This window comes from Enhydra lutris, unplaced genomic scaffold, assembly GCF_002288905.1.
Source record: "Enhydra lutris kenyoni isolate GAN:26980312 unplaced genomic scaffold, ASM228890v2 scaffoldscaffold22, whole genome shotgun sequence".
NCBI classification, from domain to species: domain Eukaryota; kingdom Metazoa; phylum Chordata; class Mammalia; order Carnivora; family Mustelidae; genus Enhydra; species Enhydra lutris.
This window is the reverse complement of record NW_019154106.1, coordinates 19,779,275-19,792,901: the sequence shown is the minus strand read 5'-3', so window position 1 is coordinate 19,792,901 and position 13,627 is coordinate 19,779,275. Positions and strand designations below refer to the sequence as shown.

Here is a 13,627-nt window from a genome sequence, read left to right as displayed (position 1 = left end):
AAATCATAAGTGGCCATGAGTTGATAAGTGTTGAAGCTCGTCAATGAGTGCATGGAAGTTCTTATACTGTTGTGTTCTTTTGTATATATTTGAAATTTCTCATTATAAAATATTTTTTAAAATGTTATCTCAAAGGTGAGCAAACAAATACCATACCAGAAATGAGGAAGTTAAAAAAACAAATTGACATCTCTTAAACTAAAATTATTTAAGTCAAATACTCATCGGGTGAATTAGACACAGTTAAATAGTGAATGCAAGCTTTGTGTAAAAAATTACCTAAAATATTACAGAGACAAGACGGTAAGTGAATCGACCAATTCAGGAAGCATGCTGTATTCCAAGCTGGATAAGTAAAAAGAAATCCATGCCTGGCTACGTCATAGTAAATCAGCAAAAACAAAGGTATCTTAAGAGCATCTGTTTCAGTCGGGGCACTGTCAGGAAAACAGAAACGACATTAGGTAATTCAGAAGAGCAAATTGAAGGTAGAGAATTGATTACATTGTTGTGGGAGGGTGAAAAAGGAAACACCTGACCAGTAAGCTAGAAATACCAACTGCTGGGCCTGGCACCCAAGCCTAGGGATGAGAGAAACAGGCAGGCAGTGGGGTTTTCAAAATCTCAGTGTTCACAGGAATTCTGGCAAGTGGGAGTCCTGGCTTCTGAAGAGGGAGCATATCCTGGCTGCTGAAGGGATGCAGTGAGGCTGGGTCTGGGAGCACAGAATACCGTTGCTCAAATGACACTGACAGATGCCACACGCAAACAGGAAGAAAAAAGCCCCTTCTCCCTCTTGCCTTTCAGTCTCCTAGGTTGCACAGTTGCAGACCCTGACAAGAAGCCTGCTAACAAAAGAGAAATATGATTTGCAGCGTTCTAGCCACAGTACCACAGAGCACGTTATAGAATTTTGGATTTGCATCTGACCACTTCATAAAGACCACAACGTGCATATGTATGAATTTACTCACAAATATGTAGCAGAGGCTTAGTGTGTACCAAAGACTTTTTAAGTGCTTGGGATAAATCAGTGAGGAAAAATTTAGACAAAGACCTCTGCCCTTAGGAAGGACAGAAGGGACAGATTACCTACAGAGGAATGCTGGTCAAAATGCCAGCCCGCTTCTCAAAACACCTATCTAAGCCACGTGATAGTTTTGAAAACATAGTGGGCCCTCCTAGAATTGTGTACCTTACAGTGAGAGAAGAGTAAACACATTTAAAGATAACTGGAAAAAGTTTACTACCAGGAGTCCTACCTAAACGAATTTTTCTATATGAAAGCCAAAGAAGGATTGACTGAGACCGAAGATTTGCTAAGCAAATAAAGTGATACATGCATGCAAATATGTCTGTAGAAAACAATAATTTGTGGGATTTTTAAGAGAAACGACTAAACAGAAATACTGTGCGAAACAATACACATTTGAGTGTGGGATGATCGGAGTTAAAGTGTTCAAAAGGCCTCAATATTTAGGAGGCATGAGTTAACATATTGCTTGGACTTAGGTTCAATATTGAGTAAAGATTTAAGGTTAACCATTAGAAAGAATGCAGATCCCAATCCTTTGAAGATAAAATAATGAAGTTAGGAAGGGGAGGATCAAAAAAAAAAATTTTAATGTAAGAAGTGGAAAAAAAAAAAAAAGGAAAAAAGAGCATTTAAGGGTCAGAACAACAGCAACAAAAAGTGGTAAGAACAAATAGAAGCCCAGAGTAGACAATCTTAGAAACAATCTGTAATAAGGGGCACCTGGTGAGCGTCTGCCTTCAGCTCATGTTGTAATCCCAGGGCCCTGGGGTGGAGCCTCTGGTCAGGCTCCCCACTCAGCAGGGAGTCTGCTTCTCCCTCTGCCCCTTCCCCCACTTGTGCTTTGGCGCTCTCTCTCACTCTCTCAAATCTTTTTTTTTTTATTTATTTATTTGACAGAGAGAGAGAGAGAGTGCACAAGTAGAGAGAGCAGCAGGCAGAGAGGGAGGGAGAAGTAGGTTCTCTGCTGAGCAGGGATCCCAATGTGGGCCTTGATCCCAGGACCCTAGGTTCATGACCTGAGCCGAAGGCAGCCACTTAACCAATTGAGCCACCCAGGCACCCTCAAATAAAATCTTTAAAAACAAAATTCTATAATGTAGCAGTCAAAATAATGTCAAATCAGAAATTTTTTAAAGATTTAATGAGTCAAGGGGCACCTGAATGGCTCAGTGGGTTAAAGCCTCTGCCTTCGGTTCAGGTCATGATCCCAGGGTCATGGGATCAAGCCCCGCATCGAGCTCTTTGCTCAGCAGGGAGCCTGCTTCCTCCTCTCTCTCTCTGCCTGCCTCTCTGCTTACTTGTGATCTCTGTCAAATAAATAAATAAAATCTTTAAAAAAAAAAGATTTAATGAGTCATGCCTGAAACATAATACAAACATTGAAAAAAATGGGAAAGAAGATATACCAGATATTTGGTAATCAAAAGAAAGGTATAGTTATTAATTACCTGAAAAATATATTTCAAAACAAAAAAATTACTAGGGGCAGAGAAAATGACTATGTAATGATAAAAGATATAATTCACAGGATACACCAATTCTAAACTTACACATACCCAATAAAGTAATCTCAAAAATATAAAGCAAAAATGATCCACTGGAAGAAATAAAAAATACCGACATAAATACCATTCCCCACAGTTGATAAACCAATCAGTGTCTGAATCTATATTCATGAAGTGTGTTAGTCTGTGGTTTTCCGTGCTTATAATGCTTTGTTCAGTTTTGTTATTAGGTTAATAATAAACGACTTTGTATAATGAGTTAAATGTTCCTCCACCTTATTTTTCCAGAAGACTATATACAGAAGTGGTATTATTTCTTCCTTAAATATTTGATAGAATTAAGCAGTGAAGCCATCTGGGCCAGGATTCTTCTTTGTGAGAGATTTCTAACAACAAATTCAATTTCTTTAGTAAATATTCAAATTATCTCTTCTTGAGTGAGTTTTGGTAGTTGTATCTTTAAAGAAATTTGTCTACTTCAAGTTGTTGAATTTATTAGCATAAAATTGTTCATAATTCTTTTTTTTCTGATAACATCTGTGGGATCTGTAGTAACATATATTCTTGTAATTCTGATGTTCGTACTTTATATCTTTTCTCTTTTTTTTTTTCCTGATCAGACTGACAGAAGTTTATCCATTTTATTGATTTTCTCAAAGAACCGAGAACCCAAGGTTTTGAATCCATTGATTTTTCCCTGTTGTTTTTATTTTCTCTGTCATTGGTGTCTGCTCTTATCTTTACTCTTTCCTGTCTTCTGCTTCTTAGGATTTAATTTGTTGGGGTTTTTTTAGTTTCTTTATGTGTAGGTTTAGGTTATTTATTTGATCCCTTGCTTTTCTAAGGCAGGTGTTTAATGTTAAAAGTTCCCTCTAAATTCTATTTTAGCTTCATATCACAAATTTTGTCATATTTTCATTCAGTTTAAAATAGTTTATAATTTTCCTCCTAATTTCTCTTTTGATCTGTAAGTTATTTAGAAGTATGTTATTTGGGTTTCCAAGTATTGGGCATTTTCCAGATCTCTTTCTTTAATTGACTTATAATTTTATTGCAGTAAATGAACATAGTTCATATGACTTAAGTCCTTTTAAACTTATTCAGACTTGTTTTATGATCCAGAATATGATCTGTCTTGGTAAATGTTCCATGTACCTCAGAAAAGAATACTTTTACTGTTAGAGTATTCTAGAAATGTCATTTAGGTCAAGTGGTTTGATAATATTATTCATGTCTTCTTTATCTTTGCTGACTTTTTTGTGTATTTCTTCTGTCCATCATTGAGAAGCATGTTGAAATCTACAGCTGTAACTCTGAATTTGTATATATTTTATTTTCTATCAGTTTTTGATTCTTATATTTTTAAGTTCTGTTATTAAGTGCAGAAATCAGTGAAACCAAAGAATGGAGATCCACAATCTAAAAGTTGTTTCTTTGAAGCACTGCTCAGGCAAAATTAATCAAGAAGAAATAAAGTACAAATAACCAATATTGAGGGAAAAGGGAAGCAGAACTACAGCTAAAGAGATAAGAAAAATGATACAATTAACAATTTTATGCCAATAAATTTCAAAACAATTGTAAAGAAGACAAATTTCTAGAAAAATGTAGTTATCCAAATTGATTTGGTAATATAACTCAAATAAATTGCAGCAGTACGTTAAAAAAATCTCCTCACAAAGGATACAAGGCCTATTGATTTTACAAGTGAATTCTACCAGACTTTTAAGAAGTACACCACCTCAATATAAATAGACTCTTCTGGACAGCGGAAAAGGGAACAACTTCCCAATTAATTGCTTGAGACAAGACCAGTGTCTTGAAAACAAAACTAGACAAAGACATGAGAAAAAAATAATACTGTAAGCTCACTCACAAACATAGGTATCAAAATCATAAGCCAAATTTTAACAGACAAAATCCGACAGGATATATTTTTCTTTTACAAGATGCACCTTGATCAAGTTGGGTTTATCCCAAAAAATACAAAAATGGTCTAACTCTAGGAAAACCCTGTATTTCATCAACCAAATTAAAGGATTAATATTATGAAATTATTTCAGTAGATTATATTTGATAAAATGCAGTACCATTCATTAAAACTAATGCAAATTGAGAATAGACAAAGCCTTCCTTAATCTGATGAGAAGAATCAACAAAATATTTCAGCAAAGATGATTCTTAATGGGGAATATTTAAAATAATTCTTTGAAGTCAGGAAAGAGAATGCCCACCATCACCACTTTTCCAGATTTGTACCAAAAGCGTAGCAAGTACAGTAAACCAAAAAAAAAAAAAAAGAAAGAAAGGAAGGAAGAAAGAAATGGCGTATTAGGAAGAAAAAAACCAAAGTATTATTTAGAAATGATGTGATCATCTACATAGCAAACCCAAAAGAATCTACAAATTTTTAGAAATAACATTTTTATCAAGATGGCTGCCTGTAAAGTCAATAAAAATAAGTTGCATTTCTATACAGCAACAGAAAGTATTAGAAAACATGATTTTCAAAGTATTTCCATTGCTACAAAAATATCAGTTTCCCAATAATAAATCTAACAAAAAATTTGTAAGCCCTGACTGCCCAAAGTGATACAACTTTATTGAAAGGCATTTTAAGACCTAAATAAACCAAGATATATAATGTTCATGGATAAAACAACACACATCATAAACATGTCAGTTTTCCCTAATTTGATTTATAGAGTCAATGCTACTAGAAACAAAATACCAACAAGTTTTTCTTTTTTTTTCTTTTTTTTTTTTTTTATGGTACTTGAAAAGCAGACCTTTATATGGAAGGGTAAGGAATAGACATGACACTCTTGAAAAAAAATAAGGTGAGAATTGCCTTACTTTTATGAAAAATTATAAAACAGGCCATAATGCCTTGTGCTCAAGGATAAACAGAAATAATGACAAGGGGGACTACATAGAAAACCCCGAAACATACTGACATACATTGGACTGTGGAAGATCAACAGGGAGAGAGAGGATTTTTGCAGGAAGCTGTGCTGGGGCAATTGCTGAGCTCATTCATCCTCACCTCACAGCTTATACAAAAAAAGGAATTCCATGTGAATTAAGGACTGGAGTATGAAAAACAAAGCCTTAAAAATTGGAATAAAATGTAGGAGGTGATCTTTCTGCCCTTGGAATAGAAAATGATTTCTTAAGATATTAAAGTACTAACTAGAAGAGAAAATGTGACTAAGTTCACCTACATTAAAGTTTAAACTTTTTTTTAATTAAATACATTTTTTAAATGAAAGAGAGGTAAGCCAGACAGAGTGAGAGAAAGTATGTGTGACACATTCAACCTGCAAGGACTGATACGCAGAACATAGAAACAAATCAGTGAGAAAGATAAATAATAAAATAGAAAGATACATAAAAGATTAACATCAGACGTTTCACTGAAAGAAGATACGTGTGGCCGATAAGCTCAAGAAACAGTATCAGTCTCACTAATGATCAGGAAATGCAAACTAAGACCACAGTAAGATGCTATTTCACCACCACCGATGACGCCAAGAAGTAGGCTAGAAAGCAAGAAGCGCTTCTGAACATTGCTGATGGAACTGTAGATTGGTACAAGGTACTAGGGAACAAGTCGCCATTCTCTTGCTATGTTGGACATTTACATGTCTTGTGAACCAGCAAGCCTACCCATAGGTACCTACTCTAGACTAGAGAAACTCTACGCGTTTATTTGCAACAGAAAACTTAAAAACAGGAGATATTTCAGAGCCCCCATCTACAGAAAAGGGATAAATGCATTGTAATATATTCACTTAATGGACATTTCATTGTGCAGCAAGGAAATTGAATGAGCTAAAGCTACACACAACATGGATGAATTTTAGAACTAGAGTGTTGAGTAAAGAGTTCAAGTCCGGGGTGCCTGGGTAGCTCTATGGGTTAAGCCTCTGCCTTCAGCTCTGGTCATGATCTCAGGGTCCTGAGTTCGAGCCCTGCATCGGGCTCTCTGCTTGTCGGGGAGCCTGCTTCCCCTTTCTCTCTGCCTGCTGCTCTGCCTACTTTTGATCTCTCGTTTTCAAATAAATAAAATCTTTTTTAAAAAAAGAAAAAGTTCAAGTCCCAGAAAACTCCTTACCACATTAGACCACTTTTATAATGCATAAGAAGTACACTAAGTATTTTATTGTTGAAGCAAATGTGTGTGTGTGTGTGTGTGTGTGACAGAACACTTTGAAAAAGCAATGGGATAAGAAACACAGCATTTAGGATAGTGTGTGCCTGTGGAGAAAAGGCAAGAGGCTGGAATTGTTTAAGAACACATAGATGACTGGCTGCCAGTTCATTCTAGACCAGGGTGGCAGTGTGTGGGATATTCATTATGTTTTATAGCATAGGGGTATATTTTTTCATATAATTATTATGTATATATAATTACCTAAACATGTTCTTTCGTATGTGTGAAATATTGGCATTAAAGAAAGATAATTTGAGTTTTAAAAAAAGAATCCTTTTGAGAAACCAATCAAAAGGACCAAGTCACTAAGTCACTGAGAAGGGGGAATAAATCAGGCAGTCTCAGATTTCTCTGCAGCAGCCGACCGTGCCAGCAGGCGATGGAACAATGCCAACGCATTATTCAAGGAAAGAAAGAATGAGCCATGGTTTTATATCCAGCCAGCTGTCCTTCAGGTATGAAGGCTGAAGACAGAAAGTTTTGAACTCACATGATGTTATGGGTTTGGTAGGGTTACCGTAACAAAGCACCACAGCCTAGGGACCTTAAACGGTAGAAATTTGTTTTCTCACATTTCTGGAGCCTCCAGGTCCAGGATCTGGGTGCCGACAGGATGGGTTTCCTCTGAGGCCTCCCTCCTCAGGCTGCTGGTGGCCAGACTCTTGCTTCCCCTCCACAGGGCCTTCCCTCTGCACACAGGACCCTGACGTGGCTCTTCCTCTTCTATAAATCCTTCGTATAAATCCAGTCTTACTGGATTAAGGGCTCACGCTGAGGGCCTCATTTCAATTTAATTACCTCCTTTAAGACCTTATCTCCAAATACAGTTACATTCTGAGGTACGAGAGGCTGAGATGTGTCTTGGAGAAGCACAATTCAGCCCATAACAACAGTCTCAAAGAATATCGTGCCCACCAACAGTACTGGCCTGAACCTCGGTCAACCACGACATGATTGGGGAAACCACACAAAAGTCATGTCAGTGGTCAATGAATGTGTTTAAGTGCAAAATCAATATAAAAAACAAACTTTGGGGAATAGGGTGATAGAACAATATAAATACTATATGCCCTGACAATGAAGAATAATAAAATTACCAAAGAATTACATTGGAAGAAAGAAATAAGATAGAAAGCAAAAATCAGGGCAGGTTTTCTGTGATGGTTGGGAGTTAGAGACCATCTGTCTGCTTAGTGATGGTCGGGAATTAGAGACCATCCATCGAAAGGGGCAAATGAACTAGACAGGAAAATCCAAAATTAGATCTAAATTAAGTACTGAAATTTTGTATATGGTAAAGGTAGCATCTCACTGGGTGAAGAGAGATGAATTATTTGTTAAATCTTATTGGGACAACTTAGTAACCATTTAAGGTGGAGCCATATTTTTTATACCAAGTTAAATTCCAAATGAATCAAAGATTTAAATGTGAAAAAAATGAAACTAGAAAAGTTCGGGGGGGGGGAGTTCTGGGGGGAAAATGTAAAAATTTCTTGATAACCTTCAAGTAAGCAAGACCTTGTCAGCTACAACTAAAAATCCAGAAGCCATCTAAATTAATAAACTGAACTATGTAGAAATCAAAGCCTGCATTGCAAAAAAAAACAAAAAAACAAAAAAACACCAGAGGTCCAAAAGCAAACATCTGAGAACTGAGGGAATGTATCTGTAATTCGTATCACAGGCAAGGAGTCCTTTGCTATTTTTTTTTTTTTTTTTTAAGAGACAACAGCCTCAACTAACCATTCCTTTGTAGAACCAGACCTCCTGGGTCCTTTCCAGCATGGCAGCCCTCTACTGGAGAGTGAAAGGCCAGGGAAAGAAGGCGATCGACTGCCTCCGCCAGGCCCTCCACTACGCTCCACACCAGATGAAGGTGAGTGGGACTCAGAGGTGCAAATTTCTGTCTCCCGGTCCTTTCCTGTTATGAGGTTTCAACGAGCCTTCCTCGTGCATAGCCAGTAAAGTAGTGGCAAGAGGTGAGCACAGGGTGGAAGAACCTTCTGACCCCAGTGATGGTGCTGCAGGCCTGGGAGTGAGACGTACTCCCTCGCCTTCCCTGCCTCTGCAAATGGGAACAAGGGAAAGTCTTCAAGATTCCATCATTTAATGCCCCTTCCACTGTGTGCAGAGCCACCCAATGTACATCAGTAGGCCATCACCCCACAAGTCCTTCTGGGATTAGCCAACACCCAGGGACCTGGAGGCCTGTGACACTTGTTTCATGTGTACTGCTGATCTGAGCTTGTTTTCAGACCCTGAAACTGAAGCAGTTTCCATCTCTTACATATGGGCCAGTTCCTGGTCTCTGTCTGACTTCGCTTTTTCCACAAAAACAGAAAGCCCTGCTAACTCAGTGTCACATCAGTCTTTTCAAAAATGCCAGTTATTGCTGTGATGACTGAGAACGTTCAGCTTTTCAACCTCACAGTGGTAGCCACACGGCTGAGTTCTGCATTCGCCTCCCCATCTCAGACTTTCTGAAGACACAGCTTGGGTCTTGTTTGCTCATAAGGGCAGCATTTGGAATGGTGGCAGGAGCTCTGCCTCTTGCTGGCTTTGTGACCTTAGGCAAGTTATAAAGCTCTGTGACCTCATATAATGATCTCACTCTGTGAGTGTCCGATAAGGACAAAGGTGGGTCCTTTTTCCCTAGGGCTTCTGTATCTCCTGGAGAACCCTGTACAGTGTGATACAGGTGGTGCTTGCTGGGTGCACACTTAGAGGACTAAGTCTTTGTGCTGGTAACAGTGTTGCTATTTGTTCAGCCCACCATTCTGTGCGCTGTACTTTCAGCCAGAGGACACTCTAGGTCAGGGGTCAGGAAACCTTTCCTGTAACGGGCTACACAGTAAGACATTGAGGCTGTGCGGGCCAGACAGCCTCTGTTGGAGTCAAGTCCGTTCTGCCATGCCGGCCTGAAACAGCCGCAGAAATACGTAAAGGAACAAGAATGGTCACATTCCAATCAAACCTTAAAATACAGGCAACAGGCTAGATTCGGCCTGTAGGCCAGTTTGCCGGCCCCTGCTTCAAGCAGATGATGCCATGGGCCTTGCAGAAGACACTTGGACTCTCTGACAGCAGGACTCCAAGTGTGGTCTGTGAACTGGCCATGAGCTGTTCATTACCAGTCACAACGAGTCGGGAACCTGCCCCAGCAGTAAACCAGCAATTTCACTAAGCAGACTGTTTACTCAGTTGACTCCTCTGCTTTGTGTTTTGAGACCAGACTTTCCTAAGGAAACAAGTAATGCATTGGTTTATGTCTTCATGCATCTCCCCATGGGTCATGGGCCAGTAGCAAACAGAAGACCGGCGGGTTAGGTTGCATTACTCAGTCACTCGTCAGGAGAAACTTACTGCATTATTTATGGTCAGGACCACAAGGAACCAAAGCCCAAAAATCAGTATCCTTTCCTTCTCAGCCTTCTCCTTCCTTTCCCAGGACGTGCCCCTGATCAGCCTGGCTAACATCTTGCACAACGCCAAGCTCTGGAATGATGCAGTCATAGTAGCCACCATGGCCGTGGAGATCGCGCCACACTTCGCCGTGAACCACTTCACGCTGGGCAACGTCTACGTGGCGATGGTGAGGTCGCTGGCATGAGCGGAGCAGATCACCTCCGCCGCTGCCTCTCCCCGGCACGCCTGTGCCTTCAAACTCCCTTGACGGTGTCAGTGTCCTCCAGTTTCCTGTACGCTTTGCGCCTCTCATTGCTAGCCCCACCAAAGGCATATTTTATGGCTAAGGAGTTTATGAATTAAAAAAAACACAGTACATGAAACCCATCTAAGTACTTGCAACTGTGTGGCCCCTCCCCATGAGTTTCACACTGACAGTGGCGTCAGATTGACCTACAATTTTCTGGAGACTTCACCCGTTCCAGAAAACCTGCGTGGACAGACTCACCTGTGCTCCCTTGTTTTCAGGTGGGGCTAGGTGCCTATTATCACTGCACTCATGACGCCCTGTACATGTCTCTGTTTTCACCTTGTTTTAGAATTTTTTAAGTATCTGTCCCTCCCCCAGACGGTGTGCTTCTTAGGGAAGAGATTCCTCTTCGTCTTTCTGTCCCTAGCACTTCACAGTGTCTGGCACACACTAGGTGCTCATCACGTGTTCCCTGATGGCGGCATACCACTAGTTTCATGGGGTACCATTTCCAGAGAAAATGGCGAAGCCATCATCTAGAACCCTCATTCTGGTCAGAAACAAGGACTGATTTCAGAACTTGAAATCCCAGGGGTCCTCTAGAAGCTGTCATAGCTGAATTTAATATGAGAATCGTGCCATGCATTTTCATCTATAGCTTGGGGCCCCACACGGGGCGATCCCCAAGGTGCTCTCAATAAAGGTTAATAGAATGAGCAGCTTGAGGCTGGGGGTTTTATGTGTCAGCCTTGACTTGAAACGTAGCGAGTATAATTCGGCCAGGTAGGTATTGCTGAATGTGCAGATTTCCTTCTCTGCTTCTTAGAATCAAAGAATCTATTTTTGTCCCCAGTAAATGTGAAATTTGCTACTGTGAATGAGGAATTCTGCCTTTCATTTGCCTAGAAGGCGTCACTTAACCATTTGGTTTGGGCTCTTCTTTGAGAGTATTGGTCTAAGTAGAAGATGAACGCCTTCAGTATGACAGCGATCGTTTCCAAACAATGTTCATATTTTTAAATGCTAGGGAGAACAAAAAAGTTTCAAAATTTATAGCACCTGACTTTGAGACACTTAACTGCCATCTTTCTAGCTATAGTAGAAAATTCAGGCAGAGGCATAAGGAGCATTTGCCTGGCACAGTTCTAGAAGTTTCTGTGAGAATTAAATGGAGGGTTTTCATAAAGCACCCGGCACAGTGCCTGGCTTGTGGCCGGTATTCGGCAATATTGGTCCTCACTGTTGGGTCAGACCTTTGTAAAGTCAACCTCCCCTTCCCCTTTGGCTCTTGGGCTCTGCCTTCCTTTTCTTTGTGCCTTGGGGGTGATGTTCCCTTGCAGACCTTGGAGTTTTCCTCAGAGATGTCAACCCATTGAGAAAACACTGCAGGATGCTCCTAGCACAGAATTGTTTCTTGAGGAGAAAGAAGTCACGGTACACACTTGGCCAGGGGGTGGTGTCCCACTCACGTCTGCCCCTTTGCCCCTCACAGGAGGAGTTTGAGAAAGCTCTCGTGTGGTATGAATCGACGCTGAAGCTGCAGCCTGAGTTCGTTCCGGCCAAGAACCGAATCCAGACCATCCAGTGTCACTTAATGCTAAAGAAGGGACGGCGCTCACCTTAGTGCACCCTCCTCCCTCCCTCTCTCTCTCTCTCTCTCTCTCTCTCTCTCATTTCTTTCTCTTCTCACACTCTTAAAAAAAAAAAAAAGAATAAGAAAAGAAACCAATCATTGTCAGTATCTACTTTTAATGATGTGTGTGAAAATAACTGAGTAGGACTTACAACAGGACTTTTACGTATGTGGGAATCGGTTTGTCTTTGTTTTGAAGTCCTCTCTTTCCCCCCAGCCAACCTCAGAAACACAAATTTCTCAAAAGGAAAATGCAGCAGAAAGATACCGTGTAAATACTGAGCCAAGACGTTTCTGGAGCTGTGCTCTGTCTCCAAAACCTCGATGCCTTTAGGGCTTTTCTCAGTGGTCCAGCCGGCCGCCGCCACCTCCTTTTCCTCGTTGGCAGAGGACAAAGCGGCGCTGCGCATCCTCTGCTTCCTGTCATAGCGTCTGTTGTCAGTGGAAATGCAGAAGCCCGCCCGGTGCCAGTGAGAAGCAACGTCGTGCGCTCTCGCCATTAGATCCGTGCCGTCCCCCGTCGTGTCCGTTCCATGCTGCTATGTCACAAACCCTCAGAGGTAGTTTGCAGGGGAGGAAGGGGAAATGATTTTTAAAAAAACAAAATATTTACAACAACAAAAACTCTTAGGATCACCTGACCTTTGTAATGTTATTTATGTTGGGGAGGGAGGGGGGTGCTGAGAAGGGGAAGTCAGCAGTGTACAACATCTATATCATTTGTGCTTTAATTACAAATCACAAGGAAACCAATAAGTTGAAATCCTATATAACAGGTTTATATATATAGAATATGTATATTTGAAGCCCTCTACGCTGAATCTATGTTTTACTAATTCTTTGTTCACTGTGTTACCCATCTCGGAATAAGGTGTGTCTGCTTCCTCTCTCTGAGGCCTTCAAACTTAGCTCCTCGGGAGAGAGCGAGGCGCCAAGGTTGAGTGTTTCCGTACAATGCTTTTACCTCTGGTCCCAGGAGAATCAGAAACTCCAGACATTTTGGAATCTTCAAGGGCACATACTGAGAACAAAAATAAAAGTTGTTTATGAGCAACATAGGTCTGGAGTGGTTTTTTGTTTTTTTTTGTTTTTTTTTCTTTAAAACCAGACTAATGTGGACAGCTCAGAAGCTGACGGTAACTCTGGATCTGATCCTCTCAAGTCCTGGGTCGTCTTCATCTTTCTTCCTTCCCACAACGGCACGGTGAGGGGAGAAACAATCCATCACTAGGCTTTATGGTTGATGAACTTATTAGCATGATACATTTGACCGGGAAAGATACATGATCAGCAAGTGTTCAGAGGTGGGTATATAATTGACCTTCCCGGAAAGGAATAATCTACAGTGCAAAGTCACTTCCCCTCAGGTGAGCACCGATCCTGAGGTTCACCCGGGGAAGCTTCGTGGAGAGCCTTGGCAAGCATCCTGCAGAGACAGGCACACACTACGGAGCCAGCCAGTGTTAGCTCCCCTCGGCAGAGGTCTTCAATCCAGTCGTCACGTCTTCCCAATTCTAGAAATAAATTACCTTTTCCTCCATGTTAAAGAGTTTTGTTCCATTTCTGGACCCTGATTCAAAAG

At 40.6% G+C, this 13,627-nt stretch overlaps 1 protein-coding gene across 2 annotated transcripts in view; it reads left to right on the top strand.

Annotated features, from left to right (window-relative positions):
• LOC111149515 (tetratricopeptide repeat domain 17) overlaps positions 1 to 12,089 on the top strand; it is a 119,433-nt gene extending 107,344 nt beyond the window's left edge. For both annotated transcript variants that reach the window (XM_022506613.1, XM_022506612.1), the window contains 3 exons: positions 8,514 to 8,633; positions 10,206 to 10,349; positions 11,905 to 12,089. In XM_022506613.1, the coding sequence (XP_022362321.1) occupies positions 8,514 to 8,633; positions 10,206 to 10,349; positions 11,905 to 12,036 (396 nt within the window). In that variant the 3' untranslated portion in view covers positions 12,037 to 12,089. The remainder of the gene's footprint in view (positions 1 to 8,513; positions 8,634 to 10,205; positions 10,350 to 11,904) is intronic.
• Positions 12,090 to 13,627: the final 1,538 nt, after the last annotated feature.